This window comes from Pleurodeles waltl, chromosome 2_2, assembly GCF_031143425.1.
Source record: "Pleurodeles waltl isolate 20211129_DDA chromosome 2_2, aPleWal1.hap1.20221129, whole genome shotgun sequence".
Classification (NCBI taxonomy): domain Eukaryota; kingdom Metazoa; phylum Chordata; class Amphibia; order Caudata; family Salamandridae; genus Pleurodeles; species Pleurodeles waltl.
The window spans coordinates 219,757,977-219,785,586 of record NC_090439.1 but is presented as its reverse complement, the minus strand read 5'-3'; the positions used below and the strand labels follow the sequence as shown (position 1 = coordinate 219,785,586).

The 27,610-nt window shown below is 46.4% G+C and overlaps 1 protein-coding gene across 29 annotated transcripts in view; it reads right to left on the bottom strand.

The window, feature by feature from the left end:
* The window catches only part of CTNND2 (catenin delta 2), a 3,139,673-nt gene that overhangs the window by 20,769 nt on the left and 3,091,294 nt on the right, over positions 1-27,610 (bottom strand). For all 29 annotated transcript variants that reach the window (XM_069219651.1, XM_069219660.1, XM_069219653.1 and 26 more), the window contains one exon: positions 11,393-11,467. In XM_069219651.1, the coding sequence (XP_069075752.1) occupies positions 11,393-11,467 (75 nt within the window). The remainder of the gene's footprint in view (positions 1-11,392; positions 11,468-27,610) is intronic.

Here is a 27,610-nt window from a genome sequence, read left to right as displayed (position 1 = left end):
AGGTATAATAATAACTCGTATTATATTGTATTTCACACGACACTTTTGGTATTTCCAACTGATCTTATATGATTAATTAATATATGTGATATGTGTGTGTGTGTGTGTGTGTGTGTGAGACACACACACACACACGGCTTCCCAATGGCTGTCACAGGACGCATTTGGAGGGTCACTTTGTGAGCTGGTAAGGTAGCTCAATGAGAATCCTCGCCACAGATACTTTATGTTAATTATACGTCAAAATATGTGATGCAGACATTTCCAGCTCAGTCTTTCATATTTCTGAGATTGGTGAAATTAGTGCCAGGAAATTACAAAGTAGACACCGGTGATTTAGAGCATTTATACTAGGCAGGTGAACATTATGAAATATTGTATACAAAATATACATTGAATTGAAAAAATAAAGAAAATGATTACTTAAAATCATCCAGAAAAAGGACACCGAAGATTTTGAAATGACTGGATTGAGCAGAATGGTGCATTTTTTTCTGAACACACTTGGTGGAGCAGCACTAAAATACCCTTACTAAGACGTTGAGTTTGCCATTTACTCTCTCAGTTTTGGTTTGCTGTTACAAAGAACATTTTGTCAATTCTATTTCGCTGTTTATCACCGCATTCACCAAAGAGGGTTTCGTTGGCTTGTGTAATCTGCACTGCAATATACATTGTTTCATCCAATATATCTGCACTGCAGCAAAGAACACATACACCTTTAACAGACCACATGGTTTTGTCAATGCTTGTTTTTTTATTTTATTTTTTTGTTTTTTTTAAATGTTTGTTTCTTGAGGACTTTGAATGCGCAAATGTGAGATTTTTCCCAGCTCCTTGATTAGAACAAGCAAAGCTATGTCCACATAAACTCACAGGGACCCTGCTAAAAACAAAATGGAAAAGGCAAAAAAGTATATCGTCAGAAGCAAAGGAGCTGCAACAAGGTTAAAGCAGAAGAAACAACTCTTACCAAAAATGAACGGGCTTTTGCCTTTCCTTACTTCGTCTGCTGGCTCCTACTGGCTGACCTGGGTGTGGACCGATTCACAGAAAGTGGCATGCTTTACACCAAAACTACACTCTCAACTTATTTCTCCCTCTGGAGAAAACTCTGGCAGGGCTAAAAAGGAAGGCAGCAACTCTGAAGAAAGGAACAGGTGATGATGCAGCTCAGAGCAATGTTTGGCACAGTTGGCTCGTACTAGAGTCTGGACAGACATGTATGCCACACGCTTCTACAGCGAGCTCCGTGCCATTGCCAGGGCACATACACACACGTATGCAGTTGTTTCCATTTTTTGTCAGAATAAAGGTGATAATCTTAGTGAAGCTTTCTTCCTTTGCCATTAGAAACCGCTTAGAGCTAAAAACAGATCAAGCAAATTAGCCAGAAAGGTGTATCTGAGCAGGCCTCTTGACAGGTTACACATGAAAGTAAGAGCCCCCAACATACTCTGGTCACTGAGAGAACTAGAACAAGGGACCCAGTAAAACTGTGAGCATTTGCGACTAGATCATATGCTTCGGTAAGTTTCAATTGCCAGACTATCAGGGCCACCATATCATCAGACAGACTTGGAAATAGCGAGTGTTAGCCATTGAAATGCTTCTAGTGTGGCCCCTGTTTCCGTAGAGAACAAAGAACAGCAGACCACCGAAAGATGGTAGTAATGCAAGTATTTCTCCCGGGGATAGGGCAGGGGAGTCTTCAACCCCCGGCTTTATCAGTTACAGCAGGGCTGGGGGTTTATAATTTACGCTAAAGGATGGAAAGGTGAGTGAGTGAAGTGGATGGATGGGATGCTGGATGGGTGGGTGAATGAAGGGGTGGATGGATAAATGCATGAATGAATGAGTGAAAAGATGGATGAGCGAAAGGGAGGAAGGATAGTTGAATGAATGGATGGACTGTATGTGTGAAAGGGTGGATAGATGGATGGATGGATGATGAGAGAAGGGATGGATGAGTGAGTGAAAGGATGGATGAGGAATGAAAGGGTAAATGGAAGGGTTGCTGAGTGGATGGAGTGAAAGGGTGAATGAACATATGGATGTATTTCTGGGTAAGTGAAAGGATGGATTTAAGGGCAGATGAGTAAAAGAATAGATAAATGATTGAATTGGGGTGCATTGATGGCTGAATGAAAGGGTGAACGCATTGAAGAGTGAAAGGGTTAATGGTTGGATTGATAAATGAGTAAAAGAATGGGTAAATGAGTGAAAGAGTAGATGGATGGGTGGATGGATTGATGTTTGAGTGAAAAGGTGAATGGATAGATTCATGAATGAATGAGTGAAGTAGTAGATGAGTAAAACGGAGGAAGAATGAATGGGTGGATGGGCTGAGTGAAAGGGTAGACAGATAGATGTATGAATGGATGCATGAAAGGATGGATGCAAGTATGGAGGAGTGAAAGAACAGATGATGAATAAAAGGGAGGGTGGATGGATGAAAGGGTGGACAGATGGATGAGTGAAAGAGTGAAATGATCGACAAATGAAAGAAAGGGTGGATGGATTGATGAGTGAAAAGATCGACGGATGAGTGAAGGGTAGATAAATGGATTGATGAGTGGATAGAAGAGTGCATGGATCAGTGAAAGGATGGATGGCTGAGTGAAAGGGTAGATGGGTGATGCATAGAGTGAAAGGATGGATAGATGAATGAATGGATGTAAGGGGGATGGATAAGTGAAAGGATGGATGACTGAATAAAAGGGGGATGCTGAATAGATAAGAATAAAGATAGATGGATAGGTCTAGTTATGGATGGGCTAACAGATTGACAGAATGGTGACAGGTTGAATGTAAGACTGACTTGGTGAAATGGTGATTATCATGGGTGAATGGAAGGATGAGAAGATGAATGGATAGATGCTTTGTTGGAAGAGACAAGTAAGCTCTTCTGGGGAGGGTCGCAATGACTTGCTTCCCTACTTGGTGACATAACAGCTTTGGTTCAAAGTGGGATGTATTTTTTTTATGGATACTCCCTTGAGATAGAGAAATGAGAGAAGAAAAATACAGAAACAAGAATACATAATAAAGAATCGTACCTTTCTCAGAGTGCAACATTCATGGAGCCACATCTCATGTCCTTCAGACAAGAAAGCATTATAAAAAAAACTGCAGTGTTGTGTTGTATGAAGGACGGAATACTGCAGCACCACATTAGCAAGATTCATCCATGCTAATGATGTCTTTTGCAGCACTTAAGTCACACTTGACATTCAGAGTCATGCAGAGCCTTGCAATGTGGTGCACAGGCACGTCTGTGCTGTTTAATGTCAGATTTGAACTAGCGATGTTGGGTCAAAAAAATCTTTCACATGTTAATAGACATGTACCCCTGTCCTGAGTGCCCCAGATGTGCTGATAATATGGATCCTTTGCAAACTATGGTTATGGGTAAACATGGATCATGCATGTGCTCCATGACCTAGGCCTGGTTCACAGATTGCGGAGTGATTAGACCAGAATGGGCACACAATGCGCCACCCTCATAGTGGTGAAGGGCGACCGCCTTACCAACAGCCAAGTAGACTGAGCATGATTGTGGCAGGGTATGATTTTTTAATGAGTAATCAGTAGCATGGGAGTGGGGCCTACTGGCTCTACTGACCCACTCAACTGAAGTTCTGTTGCTGTGCGATCAGCTTCCCATTGGCCCACCTCAGGATGGATGGGGGGCTGGAAAAGTGTGTGTGTTAGGTGGTGAGCTATTGTGTATGTATACCCATGTCAGCACTGCATGGAACTCTATGTGCGAACGTTTACACTGTTCACTGTTATGTACATGTGCTTGTGGCAGCAGTGCATGGAGGCCTCAATGTGTTTTTATATGGGGCACTGTTATATATGTGTGCCCATGGCAGCATGCATGGAGGCCTGTGCAGCTATTTTCACACAGCGCTTTGCTATGTAAACATGCCTGTGGCAAAAGTGCATGGAGGCATACAAGTGTGTTTTATATGGCAAATTGTTACATGTGTGCACCAGTGGCAGCAGTGCATGGAGGTCTGCAAGCGTGTTTTTACTCAGCATGCTGTTATGTATGTGTGCTTAAGGCAGCAGTACATGGAAAGCTACTCATGGGTTGCATGTAGGGTTAAGGATTTGCAAGTGCCTGGGAGTGGTACTGTGCAGGAGACCTGTGGGTCAAGATTGGGAGCCCCAGTTCTGGCTGGAGGAACATGTGAAAGTAGAGGATTCCCCCAGTCACATTTCTTATTTTTCTGCTTTACTGAGAGATGGATGGAACACACACTGGAGGAAGGAAGAGCAAGGCTCGTTGGTATAATTTGAAAGGGGCTTTTTGATTTTGAAAGAGGTCACTGACCAAAAGAGGCATAGGCACATCTCAAGAGGGAGATGGGGCTGAAAACAGAATAAAAAAGACTAGGGCTGGAGCCCTTTCTTAACCTTTTGATGCACATATCACCGAGGCTGACATTCAGGTGTGAACCTCTAGTCACCCCATAGCCTGTGTTTGGGCCTATCAAGTTTCAAGCCTGTAATACTGTAATACACTGCTCTCTGGAGGAAGAGCATAACAGGGGAATGGGCACTTCAAACCGGTCACACCCCAGAGGCTCTGTGTCTAGAAATGGATAAGAAAAAGGGAATGGAGACCCCCAAACTGTAAACTGATTCTTTACATCAGCATGGAGAAGCTCAGCATGAGTTCTGCCTGTTGTGACCATGACTGGGGACTGAGGGCCCAATTTACGAAATGTTGTTGCAGGGCAGTGCACAAGTTATCTTGCTGCGCTACCCTGCATCAAAAGGAAAGGTCAGACTGTGCTGTATCTATGCGATACAGTTGTTTTCTGTCTCTTCCAACTGCACAGGCACTATTTTTGCTACCTAGCACCAATGCAGGCATCCTTGCACCATGGTGTCTGCACTGTTGTCAATATTGTTTTTGTGCAGGAAGGGGCATCTTCCTGCACAAAAACAACCCCAGGAAGGTGTTTTCCTCTTTCTATGTTTGCTGTAAAATGCAGCACACATAAAAAGAGGAAAAAACTATGAGAAATTAAGATATTTCTCCTTGTTGCGCTTCCCCTGGGGAGGCATAAGGTTTTGGTGCATTCCCAGGTTTACAAGCTCTCGTAAATGTGGGGATGTGTCAAAATCCAAGAGAAAACCCAACAGAATGCCCATGGAACACCTCCCTGGCGCAGAGTAAAGCAATGCAGTGACAGGGTTGACGCCCTGTTTTCGAGACTCGCATTGTGCCAGGAGAGGTGGCCGTGGTGAAATGAAAGGATCTTCGCCCTGAGGCAGCATATAGCCATGAAGGAGGAAAGGGCCATGGCCTGTGGAAGAAGAGCAACAATTCATTTACCTGAATCCAGAAGCACCCAAGACCCTCTTCCGAATTTAGGAAAACTTAATGTTTGTCCGTATAAGCACTGTGAAAGCCTGACCCCCTAGCTGCAGGATCAGTTAAAACAATGGGGGAAACCCTATTCTCCCAGGGAGCTAGGGAAATTAGGCTAATATAATATAAACTGTTCCAAAGGCAGCCATTAGGAAAAACATATTGAGTCAGTAGAATAAGTAATTCCTACTCCCAAATAATGTAACAGGAAAAAGAGCTGCAAACAACAATTCAGATTTAATGATTGGATTAATCATGTTCAAAACTCCTCATATGACAATTCCCTATATCAAGGTGCTACGTGTGACAGGGCAGTGCAAAGGTGATCAAGTGAGATGATGTGAATGAATATATACAGTGCACAACACACAGAAATTAAAGAGAAGTGAGCAATCAACCAGCAGGACATACATTGCATCTACGAGAATTTTAAATCACGTAACATGGTTTTGATGGTTCTTCCAACAAATGAACACGTGGTTGATATAAATTCAACATTTCAACCCTATAGATAAGAATTTGAAAGGGTCTTCCTCAGGACAATTGCAGCTACCTGGCCTGGCTGGAAGCTGTAACTCTCAACAGAGAAGATAAGGGGAGATGCATTTTAGACTGTCAGAGTCGGTCAATAGTGCAGTCCTGATCAAATCACAACGCACCCATAGGCAGAAGTAATGCCACTAATCGAGTCCACACAGTGATCCATGAATGGGAGAAATGCGACACAGATCCTCAGATTAATCTCCTCTATTGAGAGATATAGATGTATTATACTTTGAATTCAAATAAATCTTGTCCTTAATATAAAAGCAAGTATTTGACTGGCCAGTTATTTAAAGCAGACTGCTGGATACATTTCGAGTTGTGTGCCAGTGTTCACCCTACACCTACCCCCTTCCTGAGGAGCTTTGGACTGCTCGACCTGCGATACCACTGAGAGTCAAGTGCTGAAGGGGTACTTGGCCCAGTTGCTCACAGTTCATAGTAAGTCAGGCCCTGGGACATCAGGAGTAAAAGGCCTGAACCACCAGTTGCTACTTCTTACCCCATGGCCCTCTGAAACGGGCTCTGCCAAGCTGTATACCCCCCAGTGCAAATTTCTACATGTAGACACCACGGCAGGGATCAGACTTGAAAGATGCGTGATATAGTACTTGGGTCATTACTGGCATCTGCTTTCTTCTGGTGTTAGGGTTTGCAGCAAAGGCAGATCACTTTATTTTAGTAAATCTGACTGCACCAAAACCTAAGGATTTTGCTCTATCAATCCCAGTCAACTCCTTGCATACATTAGCAGTGGGAAATTGAAAAGCGGTTTTGGTGCAGTGTAAGGGTCAACTTACAGTGGAAAATAGCTTATGCGCATTAAAGTTAATCCATTGCTGCTGTTTGCTACACTTACGTTGCTCCATACTCCAAAAAAACGTATAGGAAACTGTCTATTTCTATATTTATTGATTTTTGTGATTTTATGTAGTGTGGATATGGCCGTGGGCATCAGAACGCTTTAAAAAAAAGCAGAATGTATCAATAACAAATAGAAAATATACATGTAAGATAAAAGATGGAAAGAACACCAGATTAGCCTCCCCGTGAGGTAGAGCGCATCGCGTCTGTTATAATCATGGGATGAAAAGCTTTGCATGCTCAAAAATCCTGTTCAAAGTGCAGTTGCTTCACCACGGTGTGTCAGACATTAGCTTTGTAGAGGAGAGATCGCAATGTGTAAGGGTACCAGAGCAGTGACTGGGTGAAGTGGTCACCTACCAGCATGAAAGAACCTTGTGGTTTCATCACCATACTAAACATGCCTCGCATGTTTACATAGAGAGGATCTCTACCTAAAGCAGCATCTCACACCGCTGAGACATTATATAGTGAGCAGCGGGTATCCGTATGTAGGGGAGAATATTTGGCCTACCCCATGCTTACTGTAGTATGCTGCTTAAGAATTGTAGGGACATCATTAATGGCTTAACCCTGACTCTAGATTTCAACAGGTATCATGTTAGCCTTGTTCAGCCAGAATACTAGGTGGGTGGTGAATAGTTTCACATACAGACTTTGGGGGTCATTCTGACCCCGGCGGTCATAGACCGCCGGGGCCAGGGTCGGCGGGAGCACCGCCGACAGACCGGCGGTGCCCCGCAGGGCATTCTGACCGCGGCGGTTCTGCCGCGGTCAGATGCGGGAAACCGGCGGTCTCCCGCCGGTTTCCCGCTGCCCAGCAGAATGCTCCATGGCGGCGGAGCGGGGATTCTGACACCCCCTACCGCCATCCTGTTCCTGGCGGGTCTCCCGCCAGGAACAGGATGGCGGTAGGGGGTGCCGCGGGGCCCCTGGGGGCCCCTGCTGTGCCCATGCCAATGGCATGGGCACTGCAGGGGCCCCCGTAAGAGGGCCCCACAAAGTATTTCAGTGTCTGCTATGCAGACACTGAAATACGCGACGGGTGCAACAGCACCCGTCGCACCTTCCCACTACGCCGGCTCAATTCTGAGCCGGCGTCCTCGTGGGAAGGTTGATTTGCCCTGGGCTGGCGGGCGGCCTTTTGGCAGCCGCCCACCAGCCCAGGGCAAATCCCAAAATACCCTCAGCGGTCTTTCGACCGCGGAGCGGTATTTTGGTGGGGGAACTTCGGCGGGCGGCCTCCGCCGCCCGCCGATGTTAGAATCACCCCCTTTGTCTCTTTTTTGAAGCTCAAAACGGTCTAGTGAGATTGATGTACAGGCTGTAGCGACTGATGGCTCCTTGAGGTCAGCTTGTTTTTTTAGAATAACCTGGTGAATATGGCTCGAGGGAAAGAAAAACTACAAACAACAATGCAGCTATCTGATCAAGTAGCATTTTGGCTGAACGGATTTTTACTTCACACCAGTTCTTGGAAAAATACAAATGTCAAGCACCTCTCAAATCAGGCAAACGCAATAAAGCAACATTTCTAAGGCAAAATGTCTTGAAGTTTTTCCTTTACTGATCTCTTCTGTACTGATCTCATTGGTCCCAGCCATCTTGCAATAAGGTAAAGGGGCCTCTCTAAGTGGTGCAGATATTTACCAGAGCCCCGTGAGCAATACAGTTTCACTATGATGCTGGGAACTGGCCAGCAGCCTCTACTAGCCATGGGTCTTCTACAACCTCCTGAAATTCAGGGACTACACAACAAGGTACCTCTAGCTGACAGATAATTGTTCTGAGCAGGGTGGATCCACCACGTCGTGTATATTAGGTCCCACATGCCTACAGGACAACCCTTCCCAGGTTTATCTGGGGGCAGGCAGTGATTCTTCAAGCAGCACCACACTTGGGTTTTTAATACCAACACGTACACCATTGGTAAATGATCCTCATCCAGCGTTTAAAAGGCTTCCGCTCTACAACTGCAGCATAAGATAAAGAAATTATTGTTCTCTAATGAGTTGAAATTGCAGAACAATTGGGCATCAGAAGAAAGCTTAGTACAATAAACACAATTGTACTGCAAAGAATGAAATAGTACATCCCATATGATTGTGATGACCACTCGAAAAACCATAGTGCATAACAGCTATCAGGCCTGAATGAAATTAGACTATGAAGCCCGAAAGTGTGAGCGAATTATGTAAAGATTTTTTTTAAATGTTATACTAATCAATCATCACAGACAATACTGTGCACAGTACAAGAGCTAATGTACAAGTTACCCATCATCATCAGGTCGACATATAATTCATCAAACATACAAAATGTATTCTGTATATCAAACCAAAACCAGAAATAAACAGGAAACAAAAGCTACTGTGCTGTGTTTCATCTCAGTACTCACTATGCAGATGTTTGCCTCAAGAGGTCTAACCCAGTCACAAACAGGCTCCTGAAGTCTCGCATACTAGTCTTCCCAACCTGATTGCCAGCACCACACAAGAAATATCTTCCAAGATGGTGTCTTATCGAAGAGAAACAAGTGAGGGGGTGGGTGGACTCACTTAGCTACCTGCCTCAGCTTGGATAGCCGGTGCCAAGGATTCGGGAGCAAGAAAGGCGACCGCCACTTCCGATTACAAGTCATCCTGTGTTTTTTCTCTCACATTGCGGTGCTCTTCAGCAAGCAGTGCAGCCCTTTCCACTAGGACGATCAGGGAATAGCCAATGCATTGCAACATCTCTGCAAACAAGAACCAAGCCCAGGTCTAGGAACCGAGTACTTGCCTTCCTCTCACCATGCCTATTGCATCGTCCCAGCAGGCACATTTCTACTTTAAGCAATTGCCTTCTACCCACAGTGTGCTCCAAATATTTGATAACTTGGGTCCAGGAGCAGGCCAATACCGGGCAGTCCCACACTATGTGGACGAAACCTGCATCCACAAGGCCACATTGAGGACAGTTTGTAATTCCAGTGTGCAGCTTCACATTCAATCTTTACAGTGTAAGGTATGTATTGTGTAAATAATTTTAATTTTTCTATTTGTAATGAATATTCCTCAAGACCGCATGGGCATGTTGAAATATCTACTACTGTTCGTTCCCTTGGAATTGCCTGTCAATCACCTCCTCCCACCTATCATGTAGTGAAGGGAGCCTAAGATACCTATAGAGCCAAGAAACTAGTCGCCTTCCATCAATTAAGTAAAGCTACACTGCACAACCCATCCGATGTCTGCTTTGGAAGAGTGCCTGATGGAACTAAACTCACCTTAGAACTCTGTACAGGTGAAGACTCAAACTGACTTAGAGCTACCTTTCGGCTACAGAGCTTTATTCTGACTTCCAACTCAACCAACCCCTAACCAGGTAAGCTGGAGTCACTTCAAAAGCCTTTCAGAACCTTCTGCTGACACTTTCCCAAGATGCCCCAGACAGCAGCAAAGACATAGTTTGAATGGACCTGTTTTTGAGAAGAATTCTATGAGGTCATTACTATGGGCCTGATTTAGATATTGGCAGACGGGCTACTCCATCACAACGGTGAAGACTATCCCGTCCGCTGAAACCTAAATCCCATTATGAGCTATGGGATTTAGATTTCAGAGGATGGGCCATCTGTCACCGTTGTGACGGAGTAACCCGTCCACTAATATCTATATCAGGCCCTTTGTGTTTTCAAATGGTCAGTACTGAAAATCTTCCTCTCTCATCCTTAGTGGACACGCTTCTTTTAAAACTTTGGTCTGGCAGTTGGTTTAGGTCTGGTTGTTTTGCATTTCAAAGAGGTGCAGATCCTCAAGTCACAAGTGTGAATATCTCATTAATTCACTGAAACAGGCCTGGACACACAATAGTGCAACTCAGAAACTTGAAAGAGGTCACTTAAGTGAGATTGCAGAGTTGATCTTTTAATGTAATATTATAGTATTGGATTTCTATATGAATTGCTTTCAGCAATTAAGACTTGCTTTCAATGTATCCTTACAAGGCATGTGTCGTGCAGCACAGTTATAAGGGGTGGAAATAACCTAGAAGAGTCAAAGCATTCACTTCAGTTCCATCTACGAATACTACAGCTGTCCCACACACATCACAGAAGATATCCTGCACATTTACTGTTATTTTTAAGGGGCCAATTATCTATATTTTATAATTATCTAGATTCAGTCTTGGTCCTTTAGGGGCAGCCTTGCCAGTGCCACATTACCAGGACATAGACTTGCACCACATTTCAGCAGAGCACATGTGACTGAGGAATGGTTAGCAGCCCTTAGCCCGCAGCAGAAGTCATAATTCCAGAAGTCCAAAACGAAGTGCTCCATCTGACATGCCATTTATTTCTCTAGCTAGAACAAAACTGATTTGTGTTCATCTTGCCATGAAAGCATGCCGACCTGCCTCGGATGGACAAATAAACTTAGAGAAACACCATTTCCACTCCAGTTAAATGCATAGGAACACATTAGAAACGGAAATACTGTTCTTACACATCAGTTTTTTAAATGAAAAACAGAAATAAGGGTATTTATTGCTTTTCGCACATCCTAATACATCTTTGCATAAAATATTATGAGACTTTTTTTACAGGCTACTTACTGTTAGAGATGTTGCAGGAATATTAACTCCCATCCTACTTCGGTCTTCCGGAAGAGATATAAGAATACTTGCCACCTGTGATTAGATTAAGAACAACATGAAAAGCCAGTTGTCTTCGGCGTGTTAAAGCTTTTAGATGGTTTCAAGTACATTTGCTCCTACATTAGGACCTCCCCCTGCCTAGTAGCATTTTTCTGCTGCCATAGCTTTCGCATGGAACGCATTTGATATTACAATTTTCCAGAACTACATTTAATTTAAGACTTTTGTGGCTGCTACAGTTCAAAGAATGAATCACTGCCAGAGTATCTAGTATTATTTAGTTTTTGAATTGTATTAATATTTATATAGTTCTCAACTGAGCCTTCAAAGGCATCCATGACTGTGGAGATGGCAAAGGTCACATCTGGCAATTATGCCACAAGTGGATGAAACAATGCCTTTCAAACATATTTGACTAGTGTCCTTGTGGTTAATACAGCCACCTCTGGTTCAAGTTTACAATAAAAATAAAAGCGCTTTGAATTTTGTTAAAATGTGGATTCGTTTTCATGAATTCAAGAGTGTACTTCAAAAGGTGAATCCAGCGGTTGTCTGATCTTAAAGGTATGCACCTGTAAATACCTTGGAATATTTCTCGCAGTTGCAATCTCCATCCACTAAATTAATGGCGATTTAGTGGCCCAGAAATAATTTACAATTAATCTAAATTACATGTGCGGTATCATGTTCTGCAAAGACATCTGTTAACCATGTGATGGTATGAACCATATGTATTTGAAGTCCAATATTGTAGATGTCTTTCGCAGCCAATATACAAAATAAAACTTTATTTGAGGGTAAATAAATGTTTTATTTTAAAGGCAATAAAAGGGTGATAAACAGATCATAGAAATATGGCCCACTTAACATTAATAAGTGTATAATATCTTGTGAGAGGCCCATAGGGTACCTTTTTATCCGTAAATTGCATACAAAACAGAATGATACATTTTGTTTGACCTAAGGGAGGTCTTCCAACAAGCTTTTGCCCGCCTTGCCTCACTTTTGCCGATCTGTTTTTGCTGGCCTTAGGACTCTGGGCACTTTACCACTGCTAACCAGTGCTAAAATGCAAATGCTCACTCCACTGCCATGTCGACTTGGCATTTAAAACCCCTTGCAAAGCCTTAAACTCAACTTTTATTACACTTAAGACACCCCTAAGGTAGGCCCTAGGGCAGGGTGCGGTGTAAGTGAAAGGCAGGATATATATTTTTTAGTTTTACAAGTCCTGGTAGTGAAAACCTCCCAAATTCGTTTTTCACTACTGTGAGGCCTATTCCTCTCACAGGATATCATTGGGGGCTCCTTAATACATTTATTATGTGTAATCCCTGAGTACGAAGGAGTAGGACTATTGTGTTTGGTACCTATGGACTTGTAATAATAAATCCTCCTTAATGGTAAAGCTGGATTTATGATTAAAACGTTAAAGGTGCCACTTTTAGAGAGTTGGGATTTTTCAGCTCCTAAGCCCTGTGTGCCTGCTGCCTCCCTCCAATACACCTCTAGGTAGGGTGAGAGCTGGACTTTGTGCATTTCCTCTAGACAGTCACATACCAAGGGATCTGAGGTGTGCCCATCGCCTTTCACATCCTGATGGGCCATCAACAGGCTGATGGGACATCGTGGGCAGGATAGGAAGGAGAAGCCAGCACTTGCACATGAATAGGGCTGTGTCTCTCCCCACACAAAGAGTGGCATACTCCCCTGTAGTGTGTCTGGAGCCAGGGCAGAAGAGAGAGGACCTGTGTGCACTTCAAAGCCCCTCTTTGAAGTTACCCCCACTTCAAAGGCACCATTGGGTATGAGAACTGGACTTCTGACCCTACCAAATCAGTACACTTCTAGACCTGAGGACATTCTGTCAGGGAGAAGAACTGTTGTGCTGCTGAAGAGACTGTCACTCTGCTGGAACCCTGCTGGACTTTGCTGGATTTCTGCTTTGCTGTGCCTGCTCTGCTGCCTCCTTGCCTGAGATTGAGAAGGTTTGGACCTGAATATCTACATCCCCAGAACCAATGCGACTCCAAGGGCTTGGTGGCTTGTTTCCTGTTCTAGTCTCAGGGACATCAAAGAATCACTGCATCTCTCTGACAGCACCTAAACTCTGCCACCTGTGAGTTCAGCCCTGCCAAGGGTTGCCAATCTAGCTGTGGGCCCCTTGAAGTGGGTTCTTTTGTGTTACAACTCTTGACATTGAAGCATTGCTGCTGTTGCGCCAATCAGAACTGCGTAATCCCTCCTCGGCGCCAACACATTGTCACTTCTGCCGAGGACAAAGACGTCACCGCACCAACGTCTTGAAACCGGCACATCGCCTTCAACCCTGATGCATCAATTTCATATCACCTTGCTGTGCGGCTCGGCAATGACGCATGACCTTTGCAAAGGGGTTCAATGCCGCACCACTGCACAAGGACCAGAGACTGGGTAGCTCAATGATGTTGCATCCCCTGACTTTGTGGATTGGAACCGACACAGTGCCTTTTCATCATCTCCTCTGTTCCTTGCATCTGATCCTCGATGTCAACGCAGCCCTCCATACAAGCTGCTCTTTCAGGGGAACAAGGTAACTGTCCCGCACTCTATTGCAGTCGCCCTGAAGTTTGGATTTACTCTGGTCCAGCATGACCAAATAGCCCTGGTTGGCACTTTAAGTTTCTAAGAACTCTGTTTTTCAGATATTCCTTCAAAACTCATATCTTGACTTCTAATTATTGAATTTTTTGTTGTTTTGGTCTTGGTTTGGTCATTAACCCCTTCGCTGCCAGGGCTTTTCCCCCTCCTGTGCCAGGCCTTTTTTTGCCTATTTGGGGCAGTTCGCGCTTAGGCCCTCATAACTTTTTGTCCACATAAGCTAACCAAGCCAAATTTGCGTCCTTTTTTTCCAACATCCTAGGGATTCTAGAGGTACCCAGACTTTGTGGGTTCCCCTGAAGGAGGCCAATAAATTGGCCAAAATACAGGGAAAATTTCGTTTTTCTCAAAAAAATTGGAAAAAGTGGCTGCAGAAGAAGGCTTGTGGTTTTTCCCCTGAAAATGGCATCAACAAAGGGTTTGCGGTGCTAAACTCAGCAGCTTCCCAGCTTTCAGGAACAGGCAGACTTGAATCAGAAAACCCAATTTTCCAACACAATTTTGGCATTTTACTGGGACATACCCCATTTTTGCATTTTTTTGTGCTTTCAGCCTCCTTCCAGTCAGTGACAGAAATGGGCATGAAACCAATGCTGGATCCCAGAAACCTAAACATTTCTGAAAAGTAGACAAAATTCTGAATTCAGCAAGGGGTCATTTGTGTAGATCCTACAAGGGTTTCCTACAGAAAATAACAACTGAAAAAGAAAAATATTGAAATTGAGGTGAAAAAAACATAAATGTTTCTCTACGTTTTACTCTGTAACTTTTCCCTGCAATGTCAGATTATCGAAAGCAATATACCGATACGTCTGCTGGACTCCTCTGGTTGCGGGGATATATAGGGCTTGTAGGTTCATCAAGAACCCGAGGAACCCAGAGCCAATATATGAGCTGCACCCTGCAGTGCGTTTTCATTCTATACCGGGTATACAGCAATTCATTTGCTGAAATATAAAGAGTAAAAAATTGCTATCAAGAAAACCTTTGTATTTCCAAAAAGGGCACAAGATAAGGTGTTGAGGAGCAGTGGTTATTCGCACATCTCTGAATTCCGGGGTGACCATACTAGCATGTGAATTACAGGGCATTTCTCAAATAGATGTCTTTTTTACACACTCTCCTATATTTGGAAGGAAAACATGTAGAGAAAGACAAGGGGCAATAACACTTGTTTTGCTAATCTATGTTCCCCCAAGTCTCCCGATAAAAATGATACCTCACTTGTGTGGGTAGGCCTAGCGCCCGCGACAGGAAACGCCCCAAAGCGCAACGTGGACACATCCAATTTTTTGAAAGAAAACAGAGGTGTTTTTTGCGAAGTGCCTACCTGTAGATTTTGGCCTCTAGCTCAGCCGGCACCTAGGGAAACCTACCAAACCTGTGCATTTCTGAAAACTAGAGACCTAGGGGAATCCATGGAGGGGTGACTTGCGGGGCTCGGACCAGGTTCTGTTACCCAGAATCCTTTGCAAACCTCAAAATTTGGCTAAAAAAACACATGTTCCTCATATTTCTGTGGCAGAAAGTTCTGGAATCTGAGAGGAGCCACAAATTTCCTTCCACCCAGCCTTCCCCCAAGTCTCCCAATAAAAATGATACCTCACTTGTGTGGGTAGGCCTAGCGCCCGCGACAGGAAACGCCCCAAAGCACAACGTGGACACATCCAATTTTTGGAAAGAAAACAGAGGTGTTTTTTGCGAAGTGCCTACCTGTAGATTTTGGCCTCTAGCTCAGCCGGCACCTAGGGAAAGCTACGAAACCTGTGCATTTCTGAAAACTAGAGACCTAGGGGAATCCAAGGAGGGGTGACTTGCGGGGCTCGGACCAGGTTCTGTTACCCAGAATCCTTTGCAAACCTCAAAATTTGGCAAAAAAAACACATGTTCCTCACATTTCTGTGGCAGAAAGTTCTGGAATCTGAGAGGAGCCACAAATGTCCTTCCACCCAGCGCTCCCCCAAGTCTCCCGATAAAAATTATACCTCACTTGTGTGGGTAGGCCTAGCACCCGCGACAGGAAACGCCCCAAAGCGCAACGTGGACACATCCAAATTTTTGGAAGAAAACCGAGGTGTTTTTTGCGAAGTGCCTACCTGTAGATTTTGGCCTCTAGCTCAGCCGGCACCTAGGGAAACCTACCAAACCTGTGCATTCCTGAAAACTAGAGACCTAGGGGAATCCAAGGAGGGGTGACTTGCGGGGCTCGGACCAGGTTCTGTTACCCAGAATCCTTTGCAAACCTCAAAATTCGGCTAAAAAAACACATGTTCCTCACATTTCTGTGGCAGAAAGTTCTGGAATCTGAGAGGAGCCACAAATGTCCTTCCACCCAGCGCTCCCCCAAGTCTCCCGATAAAAATGATACCTCACTTGTGTGGGTAGGCCTAGCACCCGCGACAGGAAACGCCCCAAAGCGCAACGTGGACACATCCAAATTTTTGGAAGAAAACAGAGGTGTTTTTTGCGAAGTGCCTACCTGTAGATTTTGGCCACTAGCTCAGCCGGCACCTAGGGAAACCTACCAAACCTGTGCATTTCTGAAAACTAGAGACCTAGGGGAATCCAAGGAGGGGTGACTTGCGGGGCTCGGACCAGGTTCTGTTACCCAGAATCCTTTGCAAACCTCATAATTTGGCTAAAAAAACACATGTTCCTCACATTTCTGTGGCAGAAAGTTCTGGAATCTGAGAGGAGCCACAAATGTCCTTCCACCCAGCGCTCCCCCAAGTCTCCCGATAAAAATGATACCTCACTTGTGTGGGTAGGCCTAGCACCCGCGACAGGAAACGCCCCAAAGCGCAACGTGGACACATCCAAATTTTTGGAAGAAAACAGAGGTGTTTTTTGCGAAGTGCCTATCTGTAGATTTTGGCCACTAGCTCAGCCGGCACCTAGGGAAACCTACCAAACCTGTGCATTTCTGAAAACTAGAGACCTAGGGGAATCCAAGGAGGGGTGACTTGCGGGGCTCGGACCAGGTTCTGTTACCCAGAATCCTTTGCAAACCTCAAAATTTGGCTAAAAAAACACATGTTCCTCACATTTCTGTGGCAGAAAGTTCTGGAATCTGAGAGGAGCCACAAATGTCCTTCCACCCAGCGCTCCCCCAAGTCTCCCGATAAAAATTATACCTCACTTGTGTGGGTAGGCCTAGCACCCGCGACAGGAAACGCCCCAAAGCGCAACGTGGACACATCCAAATTTTTGGAAGAAAACCGAGGTGTTTTTTGCGAAGTGCCTACCTGTAGATTTTGGCCTCTAGCTCAGCCGGCACCTAGGGAAACCTACCAAACCTGTGCATTCCTGAAAACTAGAGACCTAGGGGAATCCAAGGAGGGGTGACTTGCGGGGCTCGGACCAGGTTCTGTTACCCAGAATCCTTTGCAAACCTCAAAATTCGGCTAAAAAAACACATGTTCCTCACATTTCTGTGGCAGAAAGTTCTGGAATCTGAGAGGAGCCACAAATGTCCTTCCACCCAGCGCTCCCCCAAGTCTCCCGATAAAAATGATACCTCACTTGTGTGGGTAGGCCTAGCACCCGCGACAGGAAACGCCCCAAAGCGCAACGTGGACACATCCAAATTTTTGGAAGAAAACAGAGGTGTTTTTTGCGAAGTGCCTACCTGTAGATTTTGGCCACTAGCTCAGCCGGCACCTAGGGAAACCTACCAAACCTGTGCATTTCTGAAAACTAGAGACCTAGGGGAATCCAAGGAGGGGTGACTTGCGGGGCTCGGACCAGGTTCTGTTACCCAGAATCCTTTGCAAACCTCATAATTTGGCTAAAAAAACACATGTTCCTCACATTTCTGTGGCAGAAAGTTCTGGAATCTGAGAGGAGCCACAAATTTCCTTCCACCCAGCGTTCCCCCAAGTCTCCTGATAAAAATGATACTTCACTTGTGTGGGTAGGCCTAGCGCCCGCGACAGGAAACGCCCCAAAGCGCAACGTGGACACATCCAAATTTTTGGAAGAAAACAGAGGTGTTTTTTGCGAAGTGCCTACCTGTAGATTTTGGCCTCTAGCTCAGCCGGCACCTAGGGAAACCTACCAAACCTGTGCATTTCTGAAAACTAGAGACCTAGGGAAATCCAAGGAGGGGTGACTTGCGGGGCTCGGCCCAGGTTCTGTTACCCAGAATCCTTTGCAAACCTCAAAATTCGGCTAAAAAAACACATGTTCCTCACATTTCTGTGGCAGAAAGTTCTGGAATCTGAGAGGAGCCACAAATTTCCTTCCACCCAGCGTTCCCCCAAGTCTCCCGATAAAAATTATACCTCACTTGTGTGGGTAGGCCTAGCGCCCGCAACAGGAAACGCCCCAAAGTGCAACGTGGACACCTCCAAATTTTTGGAAGAAAACAGGAGGTGTTTTTTGCAAAGTGCCTACACGTAGATTTTGGCCTCTAGCTCAGCCGGCACCTAGGGAAACCTACCAAACCTGTGCATTTCTGAAAACTAGAGACCTAGGGGAATCCAAGGAGGGGTGACTTGCGGGGCTCGGACCAGGTTCTGTTACCCAGAATCCTTTGCAAACCTCAAAATTTGGCTAAAAAAAACACATGTTCCTCACATTTCTGTGACAGAAAGTTCTGGAATTTGAGAGGAGCCACAAATTTCCTTCCACCCAGCGTTCCCCCAAGTTTCCTGATTAAAATGATACCTCACTTGTGTGGGTAGGCCTAGCGCCCGCGACAGGAAACACCCCAAAGCGCAACGTGGACACATCCAAATTTTTGAAAGAAAACAGTGCCTACCTGTGGATTTTGGCCTCTAGCTCAGCCGGCACCTAGGGAAACCTACCAAACCTGTGCATTTCTGAAAACTAGAGACCTAGGGCAATCCAAGGAGGGGTGACTTGCGGGGCTCGTACCAGGTTCTGTTACCCAGAATCCTTGGCAAACCTCAAAATTTGGCTAAAAAAACACATGTTCCTCACATTTCTGTGGCAGAAAGTGCTGGAATCTGAGAGGAGCCACAAATTTCCTTCCACGCAGCGTTCCCCTAAGTCTCTGGATAAAAATGGTACCTCACTTCTGTGGGTAGGCCTAGCGCCCACGAAAGGAAATGGCCCAAAACACAACGTGGACACAACATATTTTTTCACAGAAAACAGAGGTGTTTTTTGCAAAGTGCCTACCTGTGGAGTTTGGGCTCTAGCTCAGCCGGCCCCGGGAGGGGGGGCAGAAATGCCCTAAAATAAATTTGACCCACCCCCACCCCCCCATGCCCGGGAACGACCCTTGCCTACGGGGTCGCTCCCCCTGCGTGACATTGGTGCCAAAAAACAAATCCCCGGTGCCTAGTGGTTTCTGCCCCCTTGGGGGCAGATTGACCTCAAATCGGCCAATCTGCCCGCAAGGGGGGCAGAAATGGCCTAAATACAATTTGCCCCCCAGGGCAGCGACCCTTGCCTGATGGGTCGCTACCCATCTCTAAAAAAAAAAAAAAAAAAAAAAAAAAAAAACACAAAATAAAAATTTGCCCTGGCGCCTAGAGGGTTCTGCCCCACCCTGGGGGCAGTTCGGCCTAATAATAGCCCGATCTGCCCCCAGGGGGGGCAGAAATGGCCTAAAATAAATTTGCCCCCCCAACCCCCACCCCCCCCCCCGGAGCGACCCTTGCCTATGGGGTCGCTCCCCCTGCGTGACATTGGTGCCAAAAAAAAAATCCCAGGTGCCTAGTGGTTTCTGCCCCCTTGGGGGCAGATTGACCTAAAATCGGCCAATCTGCCCCCAAGAGGGGCAGAAATGGCCTAAATACAATTTGCCCCCCAGGGGAGTGACCCTTGCCTGATGGGTCGCTCCCCATCTCTAAAAAAAACAAACAAACAAAAAAAAAAAACACCAAAAAAAAATTGCCCTGGCGCCTAGAGGGTTCTGCCCCCCCCTGGGGGCAGTTCGGCCTAATAATAGGCCGATCTGCCCCCGGGGGGGCAGAAATGGCTTAAATAAATTTGCCCCCCCAACCCCCCCCCCCCCCGGGAGCGACCCTTGCCTACGGGGTCGCTCCCCCTGCGTGACATTGGCACCAAAAAACAAATCCCAGGTGCCTAGTGGTTTCTAAAATCGGCCAATCTGCCCCCAAGAGGGGCAGAAATGGCCTAAATACAATTTCCCCCCCAGGGGAGTGACCCTTGCCTGATGGGTCGCTCCCCATCTCTAAAAAATCAAACAAACAAACAAAACAAAAAAAAAAAAAAAAAAAAAACATTCCCCTGGCGCCTAGAGGGTTCTGCCCCCTCCTGGGGGCGGATGGGCCTAATAATAGGCTGATCTGCCCCCAGGGGGGGCAGATATGGCCTAAAATAAATTTCCCCCCCCAGCCCCCACCCCCCGCCCCCGGGAGCGACCCTTGCCTACGGGGTCGCTACCCCTGCGTGACATTGGTGCCAAAAAAACAAATCCCCGGTGCCAAGTGGTTTCTGCCCTCTTGGGGGCAGATTGACCTAAACTCGGCCAATCTGCCCCCAGGGGGGCAGAAATGTCCTAAAATAAATTTGCCCCCCCAGGGAGCGACCCTTGCCTAAGGGGTCGCTCACCTTGCGTGAAATTCACGCAAAGAAAAAACTCCCTGGTGTCTAGTGGTTTCTGCCCCCCTTGGGGGCAGATTGGCCTCGTCAAAGTAGGCCAATCTGCCCTCAAGGGGGGCAGAAATGGGCTAAATATAATTTTCCCCCAAGGGGAGCGACCCTTGCCTAAGGGGTCGCTCCCCACCTAAAAAAATAAAATGAAACATAAAAAAATAAATAAAATAAAAAAATGGTCCCTGGTGCCTAGAGGTTTCTGCCCCCGGGGGGGCAGAAAGGCCTTCCCGAAAAAATGCCCCCCATGGGAGCGACCCTTGCCCAAGGGGTCACTCCCTTATAGAAATTTCTGTAAAAAAAAAAAAAATCCCTGGTGTCTAGTGGGGTTTCAAAAGCCGGATTGCAAGCAATCCGGCTTTTGAAACCCTCGGAGAGACTTCAAAGGGAAGGAAATACTTTTCCTTCCCTTTGAAGCCCCTCCGGGCCTCCCCCAGTGATTGAAAGAGAAATGTTTTTGCATTTCTCTTTCAATCGCGCTGGAAGCAGAGCTTCCAGCGCGATGGGGGAGGCCCCTGTGACAAATCAGCGCGCGCTCGTGCGCTGACATCACAGGGGGGGGTGGGGGTGGAAGGGGAAGGTGTTCCCCTTCCATCCCCGCCTTGGGGGGGAGGGGGGTGCACAGGGGGGCGCGCTAGCGCTCCCCCAAGTTCCCCTGTCGCTTGGACGAGATGATCTCGTCCAAGGCACAGGGGAACTGTAGCCTTGGACGAGATCATCTCGTCCAAGGCACAGAAGCGGTTAAATGAAGCTTTATTTTTCAAACATGGTGTGGATTATGTTTGTGCGGTGTTTTCACTGTTTTAAGTGGTGCCGAAAAATACTGTACACATTGCCTCTTAAGTTAAGCCTGAATGCTCTGTGCCAAGCTACCAAGGTTGAGTAAAGGCCAATTTAAGGTGTGTATCTGACCCTGAATAGGATTGTGGTTCCTACTTGGACAGGGTGCATACCTCTTCCAACTAGAGACCTAGTTTCTAACATCGGTAATCAGCGATGAGGACAGGACTTGTATGTGTGCAGTGCCTTACAGTAATTTGGTGTACACTACTATCCACATATAAAACTAATTTGAATCAATTGTCTCTGATCTTCATTGGCATCTGCTTTTTTCCTTCTCTCTCTAATTGGCATTTTTGATTTTTCTAACTTTCCCTGATTGGCATTTTAGTTTTTTACTAAAATTATGTCTTTAAGTGGCGGTCCTACATCTGCACCTGCAACAATAGAGTGTGAGCTGGCCCAGCTAGAGAATTACACTGTGTCCCAGCTTAAAAGCATCTTCCAGCTGGTTGGAAATTTCCATGAGGGGCTTCACCAAGAACCTGGAGCTGCAAAAGCTCCTGAGGACATTGTCGGATGCCCGGGATTCAGCTGTGACCCCAGAGGAGGAGGATGCGATAACAGATGAGGATGTGGAACTGCATTCACTGGAGGATCTGGGACTGCCTGTGGGCCATGGAGCCAACAGAGTGGAGCTTTCCCCCAGAGCAAGGAGCAGCATTTCATGTAAAGGCCTTATCCCAGAGGAGCTGGAGGGAGGACAAGAAATTAAAGATGAAACTGACCAAGCTTAAATTCGAGAACAGAGCCTTGGAGGAGAAAAGGCTGGCCATGGAAGAGGAGGCAAAATAAAGGGCGTTTGAGGAAAATAAACTACTTCTGGCTCACAAGCTCAGTATGAGAGAGCTGGACAGTAAGGCCAGACAGGCTGACTCCAGCAGTGACGGTGGCAGCATACCTACAGTGTCTGCTTGCGATGAGAGGGTCCAGATCCCAAAGGATTTAGGGGCATATTTCAGAGCCCCTAGCGCCAATGGAATGTCACCTTTAGTGACGCTCTGGTGGTGCTATGCACTGCACCGTATTTACAAGGTGGCGTTAATCCATTTTTTGTGGATTAACACCACCATGTAAATACGATCCCTTTACACGCAGCATTTTGCATGAAAGAGACATGCAATGGGTGTTGCTGTGCCACAGCAACACCCATTGTGTTTTGACGCTGCCCCAGATTTACGAGTTATCGTGAACCTGAGGCAGCGCCAAAATCTAATGTCACCCCAGGGGTTGCGTTAGCAGGGCGCAACGAGGAGAAATGCTTTTATTTCTCCTCCTTTTTTGCTCTTTCTATGTGTGCTAGAGCACTTCTCCATTTAAGACTGTTTTTGTGCAGGAAGGTGTTCCTTCCTGCCCAAAAACAATCTCCCCCTCAACGCAGCCATCCTTGCACAATGATACAAGGGTTGCTGTGTTGGCGCAAAGCAGCAAATTTAGTGCCGGTGCAGGAACAACACAGGGGTGCCCCGTATTCTATTTAATACAGAACATCCCTGCATTGTGAAAATTACGGTGCCCGGTGCTGCCAAATTTGGCTCAGGAACGCGCACTGTCATTTTCCCTTAAATCTGGCCGTTAGTGTCCAGTTATGTGGTGGAGGATGACATAAACAAGGGGTTCGCGGCCTACAAGGTTGCTCTCAGACTGCACAAGGTTCCTGAAGAGCACTGGGGCCGGTAGCTTGTGGAGGTATATGTCAACAATGGGGAGGGGCACACTCCTGACACTAGAAGCAGAGAACCAGACACAATACACTCCCATGAAAGCTATACTCATCAGCAAGTGTGGGTTAACTCTAGGGAAGTATCGCCTGAGGTTCAGAAAGAGCCACAAACTCCCCATTCAAACCTGGGTGATTTTCTTGATATTTTGGCAAGGCTCTGAAGGGCTGGGTGAGGGGCAGCAAGGTAGATGACTTTGATGGACTGTACAACCTCATTATGAGCGAGCACATGCTTGAAGTTTGTTTTCCAGAGCTGCACCAGCACCTAGTGGATATCAAGTTGCTTGACCCTCAGGAAGCTTCCTAAAGAGGTGGACCTCTAGGTCGGCACCACAATGTCCACAAAAGCACATGGGAGGGATTTCCAAAAGGGGTGATCAGGGTCCCCGGGGAAGAAAGACAGGGAGATACTCTCAAGTCCAACAAAACAGTTCTTAGGGGAAATGGCCCTATACCCAATCTGGCCACCAGTAAAAGAGCTTCCCTGACAAGAGTCAGTGCAACCCCCGTGCTAGGAGTGCTTAGAGTATGGGCATGTCAAGAGGGATCCCAAGTGCCCAAAAAGAGCACTAACTCCCACTGGAGGAAAGATCCTAGGGGTGGCTGGTGCAGTGCTAGGGGAGGAGCTTGTCCTCGTTAGTGGGGGGAGCTTACCACTGTTACCCTAGTGTCCCTGGGTGATACAGAGATAATTCCAAAGACCCATGTGCCCCCCAATACTATCAAGTATAGAGAATGGGTTAGCGCCAATGGGCAAGCTAAGGACAATCTCAGGGACATAGGTGCCAGTACGACTATGGAATGAAGTCATCCGGTGCCCTCAGAGTAGATCTTACCCAATGTATTCCTCGATGGTGTGGTAGCAGACAACCATGAGGGTCACTGCCCTTGTTCCATTTGAGCGGTATAGAGGTCTCCGGTCTTGTGCAAGTAGCTGTGAGCCCTGCCATGCCTGCTGACTGTTTGCTAGGGAATGATCAAGAGCACACTGCATGGAAGGAAGAGGAGCTCAGGTCACACCTGCAAATGCTAAGGTGCTGAGTGGGCTTGTGCTATCACCAGGTTCATTGCTACCCAGAAAGGGAGTCAAAAAGGTTTGGAACTGGAACTAGCTGGGATATGCCCACACGTGGGTCTCTTGCTCACCGTGTCACTGGATTCAAGCTAACCTGGCTAATGAGGGGTGATACCCTCAAACCGGTCCCAGGATGCTTGTTTCCCACCCAGGGAGGACCTGGCTTGGCAGTCGGGCTGGACTGTTCAAATCAGGGGCAGGGTCAAGCCTGATTTTCATATGGCTGGGTCCAAGCTGGTGTGGCATGGTGAGCAACAGAATTATGGATATAACTCAGATGTGTAAAAGGGGGTTGAGTGTTTAAAAAAATTCAGCCCTCCATCCATTATCCTTTTGTGCTGCTAATGTTGCCCTAAGTAGGTTGGGTATGCCCAGACATGGGTTCATTGCTCACTATGCCACTGGGTTCAAGCTAACATGGCTGATGAGGAGAGATGCCCCATAATCAGTCCCAGAATGCTTGTTTCCGGTCCAGGGAGGACATGGCCTAGCAGTTAGAGCTGGGCAGCGCCCACATGGAACAGGATCAAGACTGATTTGCATATGGTTGGGTCCAAACTGGCGTGGCATGGTGAGCAAAAGAACTATAGATATAACCTAGATTTGTGACTGGCGGTGAAAGTGTCAGCACTCTGTCCATCATCCTTTTGTGTTGCTAACGTTGCATTAAGTAGCTAAGGTATGCCCCGACATGGGTCTCTTGCTCACTGTGCTGCTGGATTCAAGCTTACCTGGCTGATGAAGGGTGATACCCCGAAACCGGGCCTAGGAAGAATGTTTCTGCTCTGGGGAGGACCTGGCCTGACAGTTTGGGCTGGACTATTCCCATGTGGACCAGGGTCAAGACTGATTTGCATATGGCTGGGTCCAAACTGTGGTGGCATGGTGAGCAAATTACCCAGATCTGTGACTGTGGGTGAGGGTTTGAAATGTTTCAGCACTCCATCCATCATCCTTTTGTGTTTCTAAAGTTTCCCTTAACTGAACTAACATCAAAGATGCAAACCAGAAATGTGATCTGGATAAAGGTATGGCAGAAATCATTTGACTTCCTCAAACAAGCCATGTGCACAAGGCCACTGACTTTTCCAAGAAGTTCATAGTTCAAACTGATGCTGCAGAGCATGATGTCCGGGCAGTACTGTCACAGCTTAACGAGGAGGGCCTAGACCAACCTGTAGCTTTTATCTGCCAGAGGTTACTACCCTAGGAACAGAGGTGGAGTGCCATTGAGCGGGAAGCATTTGCTGGGGTTAGGGTACTGAAGAAGTTGAGACCATGCCTGTGTGGGACTCACTCTTGGATTCAGACTGACCACAGGCTCTCAGGTGACTAATGCACATGAGGGGTGAGAATTCAAAATTGTTTAGGTGGTCCATCTACCTACAGGGAATGGACTTTACAGTGGAACACAGACCTGGGTCAGACTATGACAATGCTGTTGGTCTTGTGAGGTTCATCTGCCTTAGTGATGAGAACTCCCAAGGTGTTGAGTAGCTCTCCCCACTTTCAACTGTGGGAGGAAATGTGTTAGACCTGACAGCCTTAGGGTGGTCTTCCCCCAAACTTTTGCCTGCCTTGTCTCATTTTTTGCTGATCTGTTTTTGTAAGCCTTAGGACTCTGTGCACTTTACCACTGCTAACCATGCTAACGTTTATGTGATCACTCCCCTAAAACATGGTAAAATTGGTATAGCCAAACTGGCACAATTCATTTACTTACAGGTCCCTAGTAATGTGCACTATATCTGACTAAAGCCTGGAAATTAAATGCTACTAGTTGGCCTGCAGCACTGATTGTGCCAACCACTTAGATATGCCTCAGGCCTGCCACTGCAGAGACTGTATGTGCAGTTTCATGTTGACATGATATTTAAAACCACTTGCCAAGGCTTAAACACCCCTTTTATAACATATAAGACATCCCAACGGTAGGCCCTAGGTAGCCCATAGGGACTGGTGTGGTGTAAGTAAAAGGCAGGACATACACTTTGTAGTTTTACATGCCCTGGTAGTTGTTTTTCACTACTGTGACACCAATCCCTCTCATAGGATAGTAATGGGATTCCTTAATACTTTTATTATGTATAATTCTTGATTGAGAAGGAGTAGGACTATCAGGTTTGTTACCTATGGACTTATAATAATGAATCCTCTTTAATGGTAAAGTTGGATTTATAATTACAACTTTAAAAATGCCACTTTTAGAAAGCTGGCATTTGTCTGCTCTTAAGCCCTGTGTGCCTGCTGTCTGCCTCCAATATACGTTTGGGTTGGGTGATAGTAGGGCTTTGTGCATTTCCTCTAGACAGTCACACACAAAGGGAACTGAGGTGTGCCTGATGGATCATTAACATCCTGATGGGCCATCACCAGGCTGATGGGCCATCGTGGGCAGGATGGGAGGGAGGAGCTGGCACTTGCACCAGAATAGGGCTATGCCTATCCCCACACAAACAGCTACATAACCCCCTGTAGTGTGTCTGGAGCCATGGCAGGAAAGGGAGGACATGTGTGCACTTCAAATCCCCTCTTTGAAGTCACCCCCAATTCAGAGGCATCACTGGATTTAAGAACTGGACTTCAGACCCTACGAAATCAGTAGACTTCTAGACCTGAGAGTAGTCTGCCAAGGAGAAGGACTGCTGAACCACTGAAGAGACTGTCACTCTGCTGAAACCCTGCTGGACTTTGCTGAACTCCTGCTTTGCTGTGCCTGCCCTGCTGCTGCCTTGCCTGGGAGTAAAAAGAACTAGACCTGAACCTTTACATCCCCAAAACCAACGTGACTTCAAGGGCTTGCTGGCTTGCCTCCTTTTCTGCAGTCTCAGGGACATCAAAGACTGCCTGCACCTCTCCTGCCACAAATGGACTCTGCCATCTGTGAGTCCTACCCTGCCAAGTAGTGCCAATCCAATCCTGGGCCCCTGAAAGTGGGTCCTTTTGTTCTGCACTCTCGATGTCGGTGCATCGATGGCACTGCGCCAATCAGAACCACCATATCTCTCATCGTCACAGAAGTATTGCTGCTGCAGCTGAGGACAAAGACATCGCAGCACCAACTGTGCAGCCTGGAACTGGCGCATCGCCTTCAGCCCAGACGCACTGCCTTCACATCCCCTAGCTATGCACCTCGACAAAGATGCATTGCCTTCGCAAAGGGGTTTAGTGCCACACCACTGTATGAGGATCGATGACTGCGTGGCTCACAATAACGCACACCCTCACTGGGCAGATTGGAACAGATGCATTGTCTTTGCATACTCTCCTCTGCTCCCCGCATCAGATCCTCGACGCAACCCCACATACA